The sequence below is a fragment of the Mauremys mutica genome, chromosome 5 (genome assembly GCF_020497125.1).
Source record: "Mauremys mutica isolate MM-2020 ecotype Southern chromosome 5, ASM2049712v1, whole genome shotgun sequence".
Classification (NCBI taxonomy): Eukaryota; Metazoa; Chordata; order Testudines; family Geoemydidae; genus Mauremys; species Mauremys mutica.
Genome location: NC_059076.1, coordinates 71,207,813 through 71,228,883, shown reverse-complemented (window position 1 = coordinate 71,228,883; position 21,071 = coordinate 71,207,813). Strand labels below are relative to the sequence as shown.

General features: G+C 37.1%; 1 protein-coding gene across 1 annotated transcript in view; it reads right to left on the bottom strand.

Annotated features, from left to right (window-relative positions):
* TLL1 (tolloid like 1) overlaps positions 1 to 21,071 on the bottom strand; it is a 383,094-nt gene that overhangs the window by 87,524 nt on the left and 274,499 nt on the right. The window contains exons 7-10 of the mRNA XM_045020036.1: positions 19,376 to 19,486; positions 13,522 to 13,602; positions 10,065 to 10,217; positions 7,860 to 7,977 (exon numbers count right to left, since the gene is read on the bottom strand). Coding sequence (XP_044875971.1) covers positions 7,860 to 7,977; positions 10,065 to 10,217; positions 13,522 to 13,602; positions 19,376 to 19,486 — 463 coding nt within the window. The remainder of the gene's footprint in view (positions 1 to 7,859; positions 7,978 to 10,064; positions 10,218 to 13,521; positions 13,603 to 19,375; positions 19,487 to 21,071) is intronic.

Below are 21,071 nucleotides of genomic sequence, written 5' to 3'. Positions count from 1 at the left end.
GGAACCACCCCCCCCCAAAAAAAACCACACAACTGGTCTGCAGCATTCTTAACGAGACACAGGTGGAAGAGAGGGCAGGTAAAGGCCTTGATCTTATGAGGGATCCAATCGGCCCCTGGGGACTCATCTCTCTAAAGAGGTTAAGGCAAAGATTTGGAAGGGGGAGTTTGTGGATTTATTTACCTTGCAGTTTATGGAAGAGCAGACCAAGGAATGGGGAAAAGGACAGAAAAGACTAGGACGAATCCCACAGATATAAGGCGCCTCAAACTCTTGAGAACTGGACCATGGACTTTCACATTCATGTAGGTATAATTTGTGTGAGGAACCCAGAAAGATGTATTTCCTTGTTCAAGTCTGAGGACTTAATAGAGAGAGCATACACAACATATGGTGGGGAATTTGAACAGTGGACAGCAAAGGAACCTGAATTACCCTGGGGTAAAATAGACCAGAATTTTTGTCAGAGTGTATGACTCCTTATCGCCCCATCCAGCTGACATTCACAGAGGTTGCCAGTGCCAAAACCTCAGCTTCAAACTGCAGATTTAAAAGTGAATGTATGCTTTGCATTTAACAATGGGAAATGTTTTTGCTCTCAATACTAGTGCAGACAGCACTGTAGGAGGCGGGACGGGGGTCAGCAAAGCACCCTCTCCTGTTATGGGGGTAAAAGGCAGTTCCAAGAGAGTGGTAGGAAAGGGTGTCCACAAGGACCCAGTGTTTTGGGAGGTGCTACAGGGGAGGCAGTAATAATGGAAAAGGTATCTCCTCCAATTAAGGTACAGGTGTTATGGAATTTGTTATGGGCTACCTCAAGAAAAAAGAAACAGCTTATTTATGGAATGGATTTTCAGCTGTACCACCAGATGGTATAGGTATAGGCCACCAGACTCATTGCTGGTTGGCTCTCTCCACTATATCTGGTGGGATAACAGGCCTGTCCTACTCAAGTAGGCTGGTGGTTTCCAAGACCCAGGCAGGCATTTTTTTTACTACAGAAGCACTTAGAAGGGTGGTACAGGAAGGGTTGGCACTAGAGGGACAACATTACCTATAACAGTGAAAATCCAGTCTTTTTAAAGGCTTTAAGATGGGTCTGCAGCTGTGAGAGGGAGGCCATTTTTTTTTAGGGTGGCATTGATTTTTGCCCTTTTGGGCACTTTTCGAGTGAGGGAACTGGTGCTTTTGGCAACTGCAGGAAGGTTCCAGTGAGCACTGAACTTAACAGATGTACAACAATCGACAGGAATAGTGTCCCGGCAGTTAAGGTCCTCAAAAAAGACCAGAAGGGAATATGTGGTGTTGAAGGAATGTTCAGACGAACACTTGTGCCCTGTAAAAGCAGTGAAAGCCTTACTAAAAATCCAGAGCCTGCAGCCATCCACACAGGGCAATGGCAGCTTCCTAACAAGATACCAATTTCCTGCAGTACTGAGAAAAAACCTTGCGCTACTGCATTCTTGACCTGGGTATATTTGGCATTCATTCTTTCAGGATTGCGACAGTGACATCAACAGCTGCAGGGGTTTTGGTCCATGGATAGTAAAGGTGATAGGGCACAGGAAATCAAGGTGTTACAAGACATATGTCCACACCAAGGAAAAGATGGCAGGGAACAGTAAAAAGTAACTAACCACGGGAACTTTTTTGTTTCAGAGGATACCCAGAGCATACTTAATATTCAGATTTGAAACACTCTGTAGAAGAAGGCAGCCAGGATGGCAGGTAGATCTCAGCTAGGCTTCAGGTCCGAAGCTGTTTGCATCCAGTGGTTCGGCAGAGGAGGCATGCAGTGGGATCAGCTCATGCCACTTTTGCTCTCATTGTTGAACAAAGCAAACCCACTCACATGCTGGCTATTCACCTCAGGAGGAATAATCTTGAGGGCTGCACAGGAGTCAATTTAAGGGATAGAATCCAGAGGGATGTTAGCTTGATTAGGCAATTGTGGCCAGTGGTTATGTTAGTATGGTCAGAAACGCTGACAAGATGGGTTTGGCAGGGAGCTGCAGATCAGCCTGTGTGGACAAGACAAGGAAGAAAGTGAATAGGGAGGTCACTAGGATATTCCTGGAGACAGGCGGTTCAGTGATATAACATAGGGATATCTATTACAAAAGGCCTGAATTTTTCAGGGATTATGTGCACATATGTCAGATGGAGGCACTGACAAATGGTTGTGGAATGTGAGGGCCTGGATTGGGCAGTAGTTGGGGGAGGAGAGGTGGTGATAAAGATGGCACTCCCTGTTCCCAATGGGGTTAAAAGATAAAATGAACAGTTCCTAGATGTAAAAACCTGGGATTTTGGTGATGGGGCTTTGGCTTAGAGGATATGGTCAGACCTTGTGGCCCTTGTGGGTTGAGGTCCGTACCCTTCTGCACCGTCTATCCCCCTCAGAGTGAGCTGAGTCCTGGGAGGCAGACCGAGGAGAAACTACTCTCAGTTATGGGTCCTATAGTAGGAGTGCTGCAACATCTGCCTGGTATAGGAGAGTATGGGTGATGGGTGGGTAGAGCCCCTCACGTGTTACTGTCTGCCAGATAAAATCCATCGATGTGTCTGTCCTCATTTCACTGCTAAGTCTACATCGATTTGCTACTTAAGCTGTATGACTAGTCACCTTCAGTAAGTCACATGCTGTTATTTCTCTTCCTGGACTGGAAGATTTAACTTTTATAAACTATTTCTGCTTCAGCCAGAAGTTAATTTCATTTCTTGATTAGACAAATCTTTGCTACAGGTTCTGATTTCCTGTTAATATTCAGACTATACCAACAAAACTTTGTACACTCACACAAACTTCCAAGAAACAAACAAAAAGGGGTACAAACATGACTGAATTAGAATGTGATTCACAGTTCACAAAACCTTCAGTAATACTTATGCCCCCCCTCCACACACACACACACACCTTACCCAGCTCTACTCATAATTATAACTTGAAGGGTTATGAAGGGCAAACGACCAGAGCTTCACTATGACCAGCTTCAGCAGCAGAGCCTTTTTTCTTCATGCATGACTGTGGTAGTCATTACTAACATTAGACACCTTTTAATATGATTATTTTAATATAAATATTACTTTTTTGAACTCCATGAAAGAACTGTATCACCTGTTTAAATAGCCAGTCATTTCTACATGCAAGAAATAAAGCTACTAAAACAAAACATTAAAGCATAACTATATTTTTAAGACAGAATATAACTTTTATCCATTTTAAAAAATCCAGTCTGTAATTTGTAGCATGTAAACATGGCATTTGGTTCAAACAGCTTTTGACCATTTAGAAGCTGTACAGATTAAAGCATATGGAACATGACATGAAAGATATGTTTTCTTTACTTCAGACAATTTTGTCAAACACCCATACTGAAGGAAATCAACAGTGATTATTCTAAATCACATGAAGTCTGTCATAAGAAAGTAGCTAAGTGTGCAGGTAAATAAAAAAAATTGCCACAAAGATCAAAGGCATATTGCAGTGTGACTTATTGTTCCTCTTCAGACTCACTACATACAAAACAGACTTGCTCTTTTTCTCAGTAATATTTATTGTGAGCATGAGATTAAGTGCCACTTGGGACAGCTGAGCACTTTTTTGGCTTCCTATATAGCATAATATAGTGACTGAATCTCCAAGCAGTTTCTACATACCACCCAAGAACCATAAGCAGCAATTCTTTAAAGAATATTACAGATTGTAATTACCAACTAGCGGTTTACACAACATCACACTCTTTCAACCTGCTTAGAGATGAAAATGTTACATAACACAACCAAATAACTACATCCATATTTATTACCAGTGGACAAGAATAACAATGTATATTGCTTTGGTAACAATCATAAACCCTATACTATAAATCTTTATTTTCCATTGCTAATACTGCAATTAGAGGGTGCAAATGACCACCATCCACTAACTATGGAATTTCAACTCACCGGTATTTGCCTTTTCAACTGTAAGACTATGAAACGATACCTGGGTCCCATCTCAAACAATGTGTTAATTAAATGAAGCATGATGAGGATGAGCCACAGTTCAAAACTGAACCTAATAAAACGAATAATATGAGTAGAGGAAATTGCTACAAGCCTTCTGAGGAGAAGTTACCTAACCCATAGGTAATCAAAACCAAAAAAGGTTGTGAATGGGCAAACAGAAAGGGAAGCTTTGAATTACCCAGATATTAAAAAATAGAGAACATAAATGGAGATAAAGTTGAGGAGCTTCTAAGCAATAATTACAAGAGTACGATTTTTATTTTATTTTAATAAAAGTGAGCAAAAAAAGAATATGGATGATGAATATCCACAAAGTACATTTTGAAAAAAGTGAAAGAATGGTGGAAAGTGTATGATAAATGAGATAAAGAGAAAGGACTAAAAGGAAAATTGCATGTATTAACAAATTTATATATGGCCACACACTATTAGCATAATTACAACATAAACAAACAAAGGCCAATATGGAGAAGCAGAAGATGCAAAGAGTAATCAAAAGTGGGAAATGAAACAATGCAGTTTTCTTCCCCTTGATACAATCTCTCACTTGGTAACTGTACCCTTTATGTTAGTGATCATATTGTTCATAATGATATGCCATCTCAAAAAATTCTGAGCTGAATTTCAGAGGTTCCGAGGAACTGCAGTTCCCACAGAAATCAGTGCTCACTACTTCTGAAAACCAGGCCAGTTATGATTAAACAGAGATTAGAGAAGCAATGGATCGGTTGATGTGTATATAAATTTAAGATTAGCATAGCAGAGTGCTATATCTCAATATATACATTATCATTTTTCTGTTTGTTTTATCGTGAAATTCACTATAATGCCATTTTGGGAAGATACTACAGATTTTCTAAAGAGAAAGGATCAGACTCAGGAACAGCTCAGCACTTCAGCCCAAAGACTGCCCTTTGAGAAATAAGAAGGAACACATTCAGATATGCCATAAGAAATATCTGTAAAAATATATGGAAAAACAAATTCGACTACCATCTTTATGGAGATGACATACAGATCTATGTGTCTACTCCAGACCTGTCTCCTTCCATCCAAACCAAAATCTCAGCCTGTCTCTCTGACATCTCCTCATGGATGTCTAACCACTAGCTCAAGATCAACATGCTAAAACAGAGCTCTTAATTTTCCTTCCCCCAAGCTCCTCTTGCTACCTCCCTTCTTGATTACTGTGGACAACAGTACCATCCTGCCTGTCACTAGGACCATCACCTGGGTATTATCTTTGACCTCTCTCTCTAGGTCCTCATATCCAGGCTATGCCTAAATCTTGCCAATTCTTTCTGCATAACATCTCTAAAATACAGCCTTTCCTATCCATCCACACAGCAAAAACTCATTCAGGCTCTCATCCTCTCTCATCTTGATTACTGCAATATCCTTCTCTCTGCCCTTCAAAAATGCCATCTTGCCCCACTCATTCAGAATACTGCTGCAAAGAGTATTTTTCCTAGCCCCTTGCTTTGACCATCTTCTGTTGGCTCAGCCTCCTCTATTGCATCAAAAATTAGCTACTTGTCTTCACTTTCAAGGTCCTTCATGGCCTATCCACACCGTACCTATCATCTCTCATTCACCATAAGATGTCAACCATCACCTCTGATCAGCCCATGATAACAATGTCAATCACCCACTTGTTAAATTTCCAAACAAGCACTTTTGTGCTTTGTCTTCTCCTGCTCCCCATGTTCAGAAGAGCACCCTGTAATCATCTGCAAATACCAATTCAAAAAAAATTCTCCTTAATACTGTCCTTTGCCTAGAAAAAATTTCACAACAGGTCGCTGGCATGCTGCCACTGCCAAGGACACTGACCAATACTGTCTCATTGTTTCCTTGTACTCCCCTGTCTATCTGTACCTATCTGTTGTCTTTTGTCTTATTCTTGGGGTTTGTCTACATAGTGATTTAGGGTGTAACAAGCCAGGGTGTGAATCTGCAGTGTATTAGCCAGTCGTGCATTAAGTTTCTGTGTAGACGAGCCCTTACATTATAAGCTCTCTGGGGAAGCTCTCTATTCTGTGTTTGTACAGCACCTTACACAATGGGATCCTGGGCAATGACTAGGGCTTCTAGGTGCTTCAGTAATACAAAAAATAAATAGTGCTAACAATTTGCTGAGAAATCAACACAGCAGAGTGCCATGAGAAAGAACCAAGATAAGTTCCCGATGTATCAGTCCTGGAGTGGATAGTGAATACAAATGGCATGGTATCTCTTTCGACTCAATCCTTTCCATAGAAAATCCTGTGCCAGATGTAGTACCAAAGTTGTTTGTGCATACCAGACCTTATTTATCCAAAGAGTCTATGCTCTTATTTATCTGGTGAGGTGACAACCTTACTGAAGTAACTTATGCTTCAGGAACATAAGAATCATTAATTGTCATTTCCTCCCAGGAGAGCTTCTTCAGCACTTTTAGATAGCTCAGAATGCAGCAGCACTTTTGCTCATTCATTTAAATAATTGTTGGCATGTAACACTCTCCCTGCATTCTTTATAATTATCTGCTGATACAATGACAGATTAGCTCTTAGCTCCATTTTCGACACAGTACTACGTTAACATGCACTAGGGAACTTTCAGTGCACACCACCAGGATCTACACGATCAGTTAGTAGACAACAAGCTAGTGTGCATTAAAATTTACACCCCAGATGGTGCAGACTAAGGCACCATGTAGACAAGCCCTAAGTATAAGACAAGAGACAACAGATGGATAAGGACAGACGGAGATTACAAGAATACAAGAAGACAATATTGGTCAGCCTGATAGGCTGTGTCTCAGCACACCAGCAGCCTAACTGTTGTCTTCTTTTTTCTTTTTGTAGGCACCACATCAAAGGATCATTTTAAGGATGATGAGGAGTTAATTTGCAGGTGTTTACAGGGGTAATCAGCCCCAGGTGAAGTTAATATGGCATATGCAGTAAGGTCATTGACTGATTTGTAAAATCAAGAATTCTTGTTCAGAAAATAACTGAAATAATTATCAACGGCATTTGTGAGAAGCATTTCAGGATGGAATGAGGTAATTGATCACAACGATCAGTAATAAGACCTGTTTTGTTCAGTTTATTACATCAGTGACCTGGAAGAAGGATTGTGCAGAAAAGTCATGAGGTTTGCTGTTAAAACAAAACTAAAGTAAGGAGAGTCAATACAAAGGAAGAGTTAATATTTTGTATGATTAAGCTAGACTAGGAACGAGGCAAAATAAGTGTATTATGTAACTCACCATAGAGACAAGTGAAATTAATAGAGCTAAGAATAAATAAATAAAGCCCATATGCTAAAAGTATGAGAAATATCTACCAATATATCTGGATTTTTCTCCATTTTATTATATACCCTATGTATCGCTAATATACATTATATGCTCACACACACATATATTGTACAGTGTATTCTTTATATCTCAATATAAGTCAAGTTTATCTAGTGCTGTTGTGTCTGTGTTGGTCCCAGGATATTAGAGACAAGGTGGTTGAGGTAATATCTTTTACTGGACCAACTTCTGTTGATGAAAGAGACAACCTCATCTACCTTGTCTGTCTAATTTTATCTAGTGTCACATACAAGAAAAGAGGCATAAGCTTAAAATCCTTCCTGCGCACCATGTAGATTTTCTCAAGATCCAAAAATATAGACTGATAGTTATTAGAGAGCCAATTAGAATGTGTGCAGGATTCAGACATTGAATACATAGCTTTTCCTGTAGATGTTAAATTGAGAAAAAAACTGACAAAGAACTTTAACAAATTGCTGTTTACTCTTTGATACTCAAAGATATACAGTGTAAATACCCATTAACACATGTACCTACTTACCCACAAGGTCTGTATGTAAATACAATATAACTTTCTTCATCACTTCGTTCAATGAATGTAACACATGTGTACTTTTCCCAGTGCCTCATAGCCTGTTTGAACATTGCTCGCTGGCTGCCTGGAAGAATTGTGTAACATGAAATAAACAAGGGTTTCAAAATTGCATCCTTCTTCTTGGCATTACATTTTAATCTTAGTATGACACACTGCTGCAAAAACCTAGAGATTCAGTTGTTTTAAAATGTGAGAAAATGCTTACCTCAGGTTTTGAAAGGTAAGTGAAAAAGGAATTGGTATTCAATTAATTTGTTCTGTAAATATGTCTGCATTTTCAAAGTCTATGCACAAAGGACCACATTTTTAAAAATCAGAAGCAAAGTTATATGTCCAAAAACAGACAAGTGTGTAGTTAACTAGACAGGGAAACAAAGTATGCACCTGAGAGATTTGTACCTTAAAATGTGGGTATATGAGCCCATTTTTTAATCTTTATACAATTGGAATTTAGACTGTTTTCTAACAATTTGTCCACAGCCTGTGATAATTTGGAATCTTGATCTATGTTCTCTTGTTTTCCTTTGCGTGCATGTGCATGTGTGTATGAGAGAGAGAGAGAGTTAGTATGAAAAAGAAAATTTAGTGATAATGAAAAATACCAGACTAATATGGAGAGAGACAGTTGATGAGTGGGATTTTCAAAAGCTTTCAGCATTAGCTTATCTCCACTCCCACTGAAATCAATGGAAGTTTTACCATTGATTTCATTAGAAACACAGTTCAGCCAGCTTCTGAAAATCCCACCCTTTGTATCTAGGACCAGACCACAGAACAGAAACCACCTGGACAGCAGCTGTGTTAGTTTCCTTGTACTCTGCCAATGTGTCCAAATCCTGACCTGAAGGAATCACCTCAAGGGCGAGAGGAGACAATTCATTCTCTATACCATTACATACTTAGCTCTTTCAAAGTGACAACAAGGTTGCAAATTACTGTTGGTTGTAGTAGTAATTTTTGTGATACAGAGACTTATCCAATGGGAAGACTTTTGAGACATAAAAACTGAAGATCCAACATATGGTAATAGTAGTTGGCCACTACCAAACTCGGTTGGATTCAAATCAGTGACCTAAAGATGAAGGATCATTGCTTCCCCGTCTCTCCCTCACCCCATCTATGACCCCCTCTCGACTTTTTTTTTCTTAAACACACACAAGCATTTTGGAATTTACCTTTCAGTATAAGAAACTTGTAATATGTGTAACATTTTGTATTACTTATTACACTTAGTTGTTCAGCGCTCTTTAATAAAATGCCATTCCTAAAACAAAGGTCATGTTCAATGTAATGTGGTGTAAATATCCAAACTGCAAGTCTGACCTTCAGCTATGAGCTTTGGGGCAATTTTTTTGAATTTTTTTTAATCTTTCTTGACTACGTTTCTTTTCCCAAGCTCTTTCAGTTTTCTGTATTCCCTTGGGGCACAATTAGCAAGATGTTATTGCACAGCACTGCTGGCTCTATATTTATCTCTATCTTTTTCAATCCTTTTTTCCCCCCGCTCCTTTTTTTTTTTAAAGTCCTTCTTCCTCCCCATTAGTATTTATCTGTTTGCAGCTTTACAGGGTAGCATTTGTTTTAAGCTTTTATAATACTGTATTTAAAAATTATTATATTATTTTAAAATTATCTCTATTAAGAAGTCACAATCTTCCCTCATATATTTTAAAGTTCCATGGTTATTTCAAATAACATTTTATGTGCACATCTATGAAGTACATTAAAGAATTATAGAAGGGATGAATTGGGCCCAGTTTGTTCAATGCAGTCAGTTGAACAGGATTCACCTTACTAATCAGTCAAGCCACTTGTAGCCTTGTACTGAATACGTCACAATAGTTTTGAGCCAGATTTAATTGTATCCTGCTACAAATATATAGCAAGAAATTAGACAATGAAAACAAACAAACATTCCCACCTCCTCTGAAACATCCTAGACTAATTTTCTATATAATTGCCAAATTGCCTTTGGGAACAATTTTTTAATACACTGATAAACATTTACAGAAAAGATTTACTTAGGGCCTCATCCAAAGCCAACAGACATCAATAAGAGTCTTCCCATTGACATCAATTGGCTTTACATTAGGCTCATCATGAACCTGTTTTTAAAAAAAGACATTCATCCTTCTTCTCCCTTTGTCTTACCAGTGAAATTTCCACCTATAAAATACGGAATGACGCCCCCTGGCCATATTCTTTCTGTTCGTGATGTAGCAGCTCTGGGAAGTCGGTTTTTCTCATTTTTCCCTGAGAATTTTACAGCTGATCTTCCTTTAGAAGAATTGTTTTGCTCAAAACCTGTAATGATATTTTAAAAAACACTATATGAGACAAAAGAGTTCACAATTGAAAACATTTGTTTTCTGCAAGGCCAAAACTCCATGTTTTCATTATACACTTTAATAACAGAACATAGCTTTTCACACAGCAATTCAGCTTTTCAGTGTGACGTAAAACAATAATTTATTTGTTAGAAGTGCTTGAAATGGAAAGACTCAATCTTCATTATCATAATTTACATGCAATGAGGCAAAGAGGCACTTTAACACCTTAAAGAGACATTTCTAACATGATTACTTCTAGACTCTCCAATTAAAAAATATATCATTTTTCTAAAACTGCTTCCTCTAAGTAATATGCCTTGACTTTTTAAAAAAATACCTTTTAAAAATTAGGTGGGTTTTTCTTTTCCATTGATGATGTTTAGAAGAGTCTGTTGGGCAGAGGCAATACCACCAAATTTGTTTAGGCCTGTTTCATTTCTATCTCGGCAAAGGCCTGGTTTTAGTTTTAGCTACTTTCAGAGAGAACTATATTATTTCAGGGCCTGGGAAAGAGCAACCGCATGATTGCTGTAGGGAAGCACTGTTAGTTTACTTCATGTCTTTTGCAGCACTTTGTACATGGTTTATTTAACTTTTTTACTGATGTCCAGTCACAATGGAAGATGAACTCTTTCAGTGTAGTGAGTTGTCTTAGGAGCTAATTGTAATAGCAATAGACATAAAATTTTCAGATAGAAATAGGAGCGTCAAGTACTTGAGAACATAGAAAACATATTCTTCAGAAACTAACTGTTTGGGATTCTATGGACATATGCCTTGAATTGTCTTAAGAAAAAGATCCCTACACCTTGAAAGGTCTGGTGAGATAAAAATTTTCTGTTCATTTGAGAGACATTACCAGAGCCAACAGTACTCCCAATTTTAAGTATTGATAATCTCTCTCAAATAGGTAGAAAGTTAAGGTGGGATTCAAAAGGAAGATTTAGGCACTGTAATGCTCAACACTGCAGCACCTAACTTTTAGGCGCCCTGCCACCTGTGAAATCCACAAACCTGAGTTAGGCACCCACGCTCCCTGTACATTGCATGGAGAGAAATCGTTGCCTAAAAATAGGATTCACAGAAGCCAGCAAGCTGAGTGAAGAGCTGCCTAAGCTCTGCCCCTCAAGGGGACTTTAGCATTTAGCTCCAGGACCGGATGGAGGAATCTTATCTCCACTCCAGGAGTTAGGCACTAAAGCCAGGTCAGTCCTTTGTCAAAAATGAAAAACAAACAAAAAAAAAATGTTGTAGCCTTGCATGAATAATAAAAGAAGATAGAAATATGGAAACAGAGGTTAAGTATGGACAAAGCATAAACTCACAAGTGGCCTTGTAAATAACAAGTAATTAACAGAAGAAGAGTAATGAGTGATAAGCTTGAAGCTGCTGACCACTTATAAAACTGGTAAAGCAGACCTGGATTCAATTCCCTGCTCTGACTACTGTGGAGCAAGGATTTGGGTCCTCTAACTCCTAGGACTGTGCCCTAATCACTAAGCTATGTCTTTCTCAGTCATTTCTATTGATATTGTCTACTATGTATAAATACTTATATATTCATTGGCACAAAGGGACTGGAATTTGGGTCTCCCACCTCCCAAATAGGTGCCCTAATGCCCAGATTAAAGAGTCATTCTCTCTCTGATCCAATTTAATTATATTATAATCTTTACTATTATTATGAAGATGAATGCAAGGACTTGCATACAATATAGTTACTTGTTTTCCTTTTCTGGAGCAATTTATAAATTAGTATAAATATCATGGTGGCAGGTTAAAATGGACTTTTAGCAAAAGTTGATCTGTCTGTCCTATTCAATAGTGCCAATTCTGCTACCTTCACTCCTGTTGAATAGTACCTTTCTCTGTGAGTAGCCCCACTAAAATATACTGAACACAAAGTGACAGTCTGTTAAGAAAGATGCCAGACAAGTAAGGGATATGACAGAGAGACCAGGAAAGATGTCAGGTCAGGACAAAAGCAACTGTGGATGAAAGGTAAGAGGTCAAGGGTTGGTACAGATCCATAAGTCAGCAAGGAAGCAAAGAAGATACAAAAAGAATAAGGAAAGGTGCAAGAGCCATGAAAAACTGGAGAAAAGTTTCAGAAGCCTGGGCAGAATTAATCTGAATTAATCTTAATTATAGATTAATTCATTGTACAGCTTGAGCAACATCATAAACCACACAGAAAGTTGTTGGGTTTAGGAAAATGTTCTATGTCCAGAACACCTATATCTATGTTAAGCAAATATAATTTTAAATTTACATCAATCTTTTGATATTAAAATAATGAATCTGTTACTGAGAATTATTATACAATCTATTAAAATGTAAATCGAGTTGGAATCCCAGACAGCTATATGTAATTCTTCATTACTGAATAATCTGATGACAATGTGTCATGACGATATGGTCATTTTTACCATTGCTTATTCTTCCAGCCAGCTTTGTTCAGATTAGATAAAGGTAGACAGTTATGCAAAACTAAGGGTCTAGTTCTCAGATCAAGCATGCAGTTATGTACCACCACATATTGGTAATGTCAGATACTACACTGTGGCTATTTTTGCAAAATATGGAATGATGCACTCCCACATGCTGAATTGCGATTAAAACTGAGATTTACATTTTCCTGCAGATGCTCGGGTTTAATGGCATCAGAGTTAAATCATGGTACACCCAACATAGTGAATAAACTTAATTCAGTATTAATGAAGATGCCATAGATACTGCCCACTGAATTCTACTGAAATTTACAAAATTTAAAAAATGTTTCTATGAGGTGAAATACATCATAAATGATTCACATGCAGTTTGACTCATCACAACGTCCCATTGCCTACAAAACCAACATACACCATTAGCAGTTACTTGCGGCTATCAATGCATGCATAACACATACACAAAGAGTACTGTAATCTTAATGAAAATACATCCTAACTGCATTCATGCTGTGAATACTATTGGTATTCTAATAGTATTTGTATTCTAGTATTCTAATACTACCTAGCAATTTTTTTAACAATTTAAAATAAAATTTAAAATAATGTATTTTAGGATTTTAGCTTCCAGTAATAACTTTTCTAGTGCTTACATGAAATATGAGCTCTCTGACAAAGTATAGATAGGAAAAGCGCTAATCTCTTCATTACTCGTGTTTTAATAGTTTACAGTAATACTGATATAGACTGAGTTTAAGGTGTTAAAGTACTGTCATTAATGTTAACTGTACATCACATCAGGCAGTCTGCTAATTCAAACAGTGAAAATACCAGAGCCAAATCTTCTTATCCTGTCTATAAGCTGATAGAGAGCACCTCGTTTTTTTGACGTCCCATGCTCACCAAAGCCACCTGTAAAAAGAAAAAGGAAATATTATGGAAGTTAAACACAAAACATTACACATATAGCAAATACCTTATGGAGAGAGATTAGGAATTACTCTGTAGAATATGCAATGTATATTTAAGAAAGTTTAAAATTCTTTAATACAAATTCTTCAAGCATTTTTGACAATGAAACAAAACCACATTTGTAGCCTGAAAGATTTTCTAGCATGCATTCCAGAACGCAAGCCAATGTGTCTTTGTTATTCAGACAAGTCAGGACAATTACATCATCTAATTATTATTTGAAGGTTTTTTTCTTCTCAGTGACCTTGACATCCTTAGTGCCATATTGATTGACAGCTGGATGCCCTGCTTTCGCAGATATTTCCTGAATGTATACCGCAATGTTCCCATATCTAAGGGGGGGAAGAGATGTTAAGACCCCAAGAGCAAACAAACAAACAAAACATGATTTAAAAAAATAATATGATTGATTTTATCCCAAAAGCTTTACGGTTCTTTGTTAACTTGCAAATGGATCTTTAAAGCACAGTCAGTCACACAAGGGCTGCTAACCTATCAAATACCAAAGTATAGTAACATGACCTCTGAGGCATTCCTGTGGAGCTCCAATAATCAACGAGTGAGAGGGAAGCAGAAAACCTAACCATCCAAAGAGGCAGCTGGAGTTTCATTGTCTGAACATTTACCATCCCACTTACAGGCATGCACCAGATTAATTTAAACCACATATGCCATCTATATCAGTCTGCGGACTACTTCAGTTTCATAGTGGTTCTGATACTTTAGTTATTATTGCATATTACCTTTAAAAAAGATTAGTAAGCAAGAAAAAAGAATGCTGGCAGTATTGTGGCGTGTGATGAATAACCAGAATATCTTAAGAGGTTTTAGATAACTTTAAAAAAATCACTTCTAGGAATTCTATAAACAAAGCAATATTTGCTGTGAAATATCAAGCTACTGCAGCAGAAGGAGGTGGCTAAGAATAAAGGATTGCAGAAGTCATAATTAGCCATACTAGTTCCAACAATATTTTCCTCAAATTCCTTTTTCCTCTTACATCTTTTTCACAACAATTTCTGCAACATTTAAGGATGTATTTACTAAATGGCAGTTCAAAAGGCAGATTACAGACTAGACAATGCCATAAAAGGCAAGTAACTTAGCATGCTTACTCAGTGAATAATAATGTGCCTAATTATTTAGATTACACTGTCATATACTTGCTGGATCCCTTGAGAAAAATTTTCCAAATTTTTAAAAACATTTTAGGAAGATGAGGTAATACTTCAATACATTCCTTCCCAAGGAATTCTTTGGTTAGCTATAGTATATGCCATGCGATATACATGCATTTCACATTGTCCATTATTAATGCAATTATCTCATGTTAGCATTTACTTTGCAAAATTACGTATGGAGTAAAAAATTCCAGACAATTGTGAGGGGGGAAAAAAAATCCTTAGAAAACAGGCACATGTGAAAGAGGTAACAGTAATAGAGAGGAATCCATGACCTTTCTGATATAAGGAAGCTATTATTCCTTTATCTATAGTTATTACAACAAAAATAAGGAGTAAGGTAGAACACTATGTATTCTGTTTGGTGTACAAAAGGACTACTGTCAAATAAGAAATTAAATAAGAATATCTTAAAATAGCTAACCTGACATTTTATATGACTAATGCATACACTATAGAAAGTACACATCAAGCCACAAGCTAACCAAAAGTGAATTAAAAAAAATCTAAATTTTAAGTTGGGGGCAGAGAAATAGTATTGTTGGCAGTTATGTAAAAATTATCTACATAATAGTTCTTTGTTGTTTAGTAAATTATTATTACTTATACAGCACAATGTATAAATGTTGCTTCACAGGCCAACAAAATGTCAGGGCCTTGCCCTGAGAAGCTTATAATGTAATTGTCTGAACCTGCAAATCTAAGAAGATAATCCTTACTCAGCTGAGTAGTCCCACTGCTTGAGTAACAGTTTGGAAGATCAGGCCCTGCACTTATTATTTATAACGCAAGAGCCAAATCCTGCAAACACTAGTCTAGCTATTATACTCCCCCGTGGCTAGTTTTTCCCACATTATATCACATTGTCTTCAATACGAATTTATATAGGAACAAATATATACAATTATACATTTACATAATCAGGACTGAAATTATTTTATTTTATTGTGACAAACATCTGTATATAAGGCTTTTTTAAAAGATGTTTTAAATTTCCCTGGTAAACAATAGCAAAATTCTAAAGAATAAATATAGTTTGAGCTCAGAGATTTTACTTTAAACAGGCTAGTTAATTTTTTTCTATTTAATAACCATTTGCACTTTCTTTTCTCGGCTGCTTGATCATGTCACTCTAACAACCAGATGGCAGAGGAACAAAAAGGTATACACAAAGGTTCTGATTCAGCAAAGGATTTAAACATGCACTTAACCTTAAGCACATGCTTTTTGTAGGTTCATAGATCCCGCAGCCAGACATGATCATTGTGATCATCTAGTCTGACCTCCTGTATTGCACAGGCCATGGACCGGCCCCCAAAATAATTCCTAGAACAGAGCTTTTAGAAAAACATCCAATCATGATTTTAAAATGGTCAGTGTTGGAGAATCCACCATGGCCCTTGCAAAATTGTTCCAATCGTTAATTACGCTCACTGTTAAAAATGTACACCTTGTTTCCAGTCTGAATTTGTCTGTCTTCAACTTCCAGGCATTGGATTATGTTATATTTTTCTCTGCTAGACTGAAGAGCCCATTATTAAATATTTATTCCCCAAGTAATACTTATAGACTAATCAAGTCACCCCTTAACCTTCTCTTTGCTAAACTACCATAAATAGATTGAACTCCTTGAGTATCACTATAAAAGCATGTAATCATTCTGGTGGCTCTTTTCTAAACCGTCTCCAATTTATCAACATCTGTTTTGAATTGTGGACACCAACACTGAACACATTATTTCAACAGCGGTCACACCAGTGCCCAATACAGAGGTAAAATAATCTCCCTACTCTTATTTGAGATTTCCGTTTATGCATCCCAGGATTGCATTATCTCTTTTGGCCACAATGTCGCACTGGGAACTCCTGTTCAGCTGATTATCCACCATGACCCCAAAATCTTTTTTAGAATCAGTGATTCCCAGGATAGAGTCCCTCATCTTTTATGTATGGCCTACATTCCTTGCTCCCAGATGTATATGTTTACATTTAACTATATTAAAATGTGTATTGCTTGCTTGCACCCAGTTTACCTAGTAATCTAGATTGCTCTAACTCAGTGACCTATCCACTTCATTACTTACGATCCCCCTACCCTCCGCCCCAATTCTTTGTTATCCGTAAACTTTATCAGTGATAATTTTATATTTTCTTCACGGTCATTGAAAAAAAAATGTTAAATAGCATAGGGCCAAGAACCGATCCCCGTGGGACCCCACCGGAAACACATCGAGCCAATGACAATTCTCCAATTGCAGCTTTATTTTGAATCCAGCCAGTTAGCCAGTTTTAATCTATTTAATGTGTGCCGTGTTAATTTTATATCAGTCTAGTTTTTAATCAAAATGTAATGCAGTACCAAGTCAAATAATGTACAGAAGTCCAAGTACAATATGTCAACACTACTATATTTATCAACCAAACTTATAATCTCATCAAAAAGATATCAAGATATTGCAGTGAGTGGCAGTTAACCACACATTTAAGTGTTTTGTTAAATATGGGCCAAAGTGCCGTTATTGTATATACATGTAATAATCTGAATTTAGAAAATACATGTATTTATAATGTAAAATGAGACCAACTTTTTCAAGCTTAATACTCTAAATCTGTCTGTCAATACAAAAGTACAAGTGTTAAAATGATCACTTAGGGCCCAGTCCAGCTCCCACGAACTGTACCAGAAGTTGAATCAGTGCTTTAGGGCCCGGTTCTATTTCTATTATTCCTATAATCTCCCAATGGAGACTACTGGAGGTTTATGGTTGACAGAATCTGGTCCTTAACATGGTACCACAATCTGTCCCTGAAAAGAAAACTCTCACTTGGCTGGAATAATGCACATCCCCCAACATAGGGAGGAAAAGAAAATTAAACAGTAGAACATTAAATATGATAAGAAACAGCTTAAAATTATCTTGCATCTGTCTGGCAATCACCAGAAAGATCTTTGTCACTTTCAAAGATATCATCAGAGGTATTAAAACAAGTCTGCAGGTCAAATAAATCACTCAACTACAGCTGCTTTAAAGGGAAATTACTGACTTTGCTTTCTACATTTTGTCAGCAAAACTAGGACCTGAGATACTTCAAAGTTAATTAAAATGATTTGTTAGAGAAAATGTTAATAAGAGTCAGTGATTTTTTTCAATCCAATCTTGATCTAGAAAAGATCAAAGATGATCCTGCCTAGAACAAACAGGTAGCATAAGAAGAAAATAAAAGAAAATGCCGGGATAATATACAGATATTTGAATTATTATATGTAGTTACAACGAAGAGTAAATTCGTGGGAAATTTTTTTTTAAACATATTTATAAAAAAAATTAACAATTAGAATGGCCATCTTCATCTGAACTGGCCCTTTCCCTCAAATCATTCCTCAAGACACACTTCTGTTGCAACAGCTATAAAAAAAAATCACCAAATTAATGTTGGCAAAGTTAGAGGGTCAGATGGGGGCAACTGAAATTTACATATATGTTTTAAAAAATAAATGTATTTTAAAATTTTATGTTTGCATATATCACTTTTCTACACTCTTCATATGTCACTTGTCTTTTAAATCCCATTTTCCACAAACTACCCCAAATCCTACTAGAGAAGACTGCAAGACTGGGGCCTACAGCTATGCAGCAGAAACTTAGTTTTCCTATGTGCATGTACTATACCTAATACAACAGAGAACTAAGCCTGATTCCAGCTTCTTGTACTTCTGCATTATAAATACATACATAAATAGCAGCAGATAGATGTATGTATATATATACACACACACACACACTTGTCTAGTAAATATTTATTTGGCCATCTCTAAGACCAGTTTTGCAGTCCAACATTAAAACAAATAAAGAATGTAATGAATAATCAAGCCCCATGGTATTTTGACAAATTCCTGGAGTATTCCATGAAATGAACATTCTAGGATGCAAATCATATAGGAAATCACATTTCTCTATTGAAAATTCCATATGGGCAAGATTGTAACTATATGCTCTGCCCTGAACAAGGCACAACAACATGTTGTGGTGTATTTCCTGGACCAGCCTAAGAAGGAGACTGATTCATTGAGGAAAATCTCCCTTCCAGTTTCACATCAGTATACATTCCCCAGCAGGCCAGTGCAGCTGTGCCAGATGCCATGTGAAGGGGCAAAGCCAAGACTTCAACCATTCCTGAAGTTGTCCTCCTCCCCCCCTCCCCCGCATGGGGCCTTACACCTTCTTACTCTCTTGCGCTGCCATGTAAATCAGGACATGATTTGGCCCCAGCTGAACACTAAACTTTATTTTTATGTTCCAGAGAAGAATTTTCATTAGAAATACCAGGAATAAAATCAAAATTCCATGACTTTTCATTGCCTTTTAGAAAGCAAACTTGTAATGATAAAACAACTTTATAAAGTTTAAAACCAATATTACCCCTAGATGATACCGTGTTTTGTAGGTTTAAAGTGCAGGTTGTGTTCTGTGAATGAATAAATAAATATAGGTTAAAATAAAAAATTAAAAAGTCACACCTTTAACATCATACCTGTGTTATGTCCAAGTCTTTCATTTGAATGCTGCGTAAGGTCAATTGTCCTATCAATTTGAAAGATTTTTAAGTCTTCATCATCTAAGGCAATATCTCCCCAAAAGACAGCTTTAAATAAAAGAGAGCGGAATTTGATTAATCCATTTACTTAAACATTAAAACCAACCTGAAGAATACATTGTGATGTCACAGCTCATGAAAAGATATATACCCAGATTTTATAATGTTGACTAGTTCATTAAAACCTTGGGAACATGCATTTTAATCCATTCCAATATTACCCCATTTACCTTTAATATCCCTTTAGCTTTTATTTATTTATTTTATGGACATTTTAATTTTGCTGTTGAATTGAATACATGCAATCATACAAACATGACAGTAATCTTAAACAAATCCTTCTATTTTTCCCTCTAGAAGCATAATAAAGAAAAATAAAACAGGGAATTAAAGTTTTTTGTTTGTTTGTTTTTGTTTTTTTTAATATGAAGTCCATCAAAACAGGAGTTTCACAAAGATACAGCCTATAATATAGCCTGGAAAATGAAGACAGAAAAGACTACTTTGTCTTTAATATGTTTAGTGCATACTTACATTGTGTTATATATACTCATCAGATTGTTTATCTGTTTCATAAAGACAAAGAGTTTTCTTTCCCATTATCCTCCTGCTTACATAGTTTAATCCCACATTTTGTGTTCTCTGGCTACTTTGGCTATCATGACTTTATAATCTCCTGGTTTTCTTCCTACTTCTCTGTTAGCTTCTGCTTTGGTGGCTCTTCCCTTCTACTTTTTCCTATCCTCAGTAGCATTCTGTCAGGTTTTTGTTCTTGGTCTCCTCTTCTTTCCTCTGCACACTTATACCAGCTCATATATCTTAAATTGTCATCCCTTTGCTGATGCAAACCGAAGGGCCAGGAGCTTTGAACAGCTAAAGGTGAGTAAGCTAGATGTGTGTTCATCTGTCTTTAGCCCAATCTCTCCCTCTCTTCAGGATGAAATAGCAAAAATAGATGCAAAACGGAAGTCCAACTCAAGCTTGTGGCAAAAGCTAAACTCAGCAGGCCAGACCCTCAACTGGTATGTATGAAGTCAATAGAGCTTTGCCAATTTGCACTGGCTGGAGTTATTGTTTATGATCTTTTCCCCAAATTCTTCCTTCTCTCAGCCTCCACCATCTCTGACAATAACTCCATTATCCACCCTGTGACCCAGGCAAACGGCCTGTTTCATAAGAACATAAGAACATAAGAAAGGCCGTACCGGGTCAGACCAAAGGTCCATCTAGCCCAGTATCTGTCTACCGACAGTGGCCAATGCCAGGTGCCCCAGAGGAAGTGAACCTAACAAGCAATGATCAAGTGATCTCTCTCCTGCCATCCATCTCCATCCTCTGATGAACAGATGCTAGGGACACCATTCTTACCCATTCTGGCTAATAGCCATTTATGGACTTAGCCACCATGAATTTATCCAGTCCCCTTTTAAACATTGTTATAGTCCTAGCCTTCACAACCTCCTCAGGTAAGGAGTTCCACAAGTTGACTGTGCGCTGCGTGAAGAAGAACTTCCTTTTATTTGTTTTAAACCTGCTGCCTATTAACTTCATTTGGTGACCCCTAGTTCTTGTATTATGGGAATAAGTAAATAACTTTTCCTTATCCACTTTCTCAACATCACTCATGATTTTA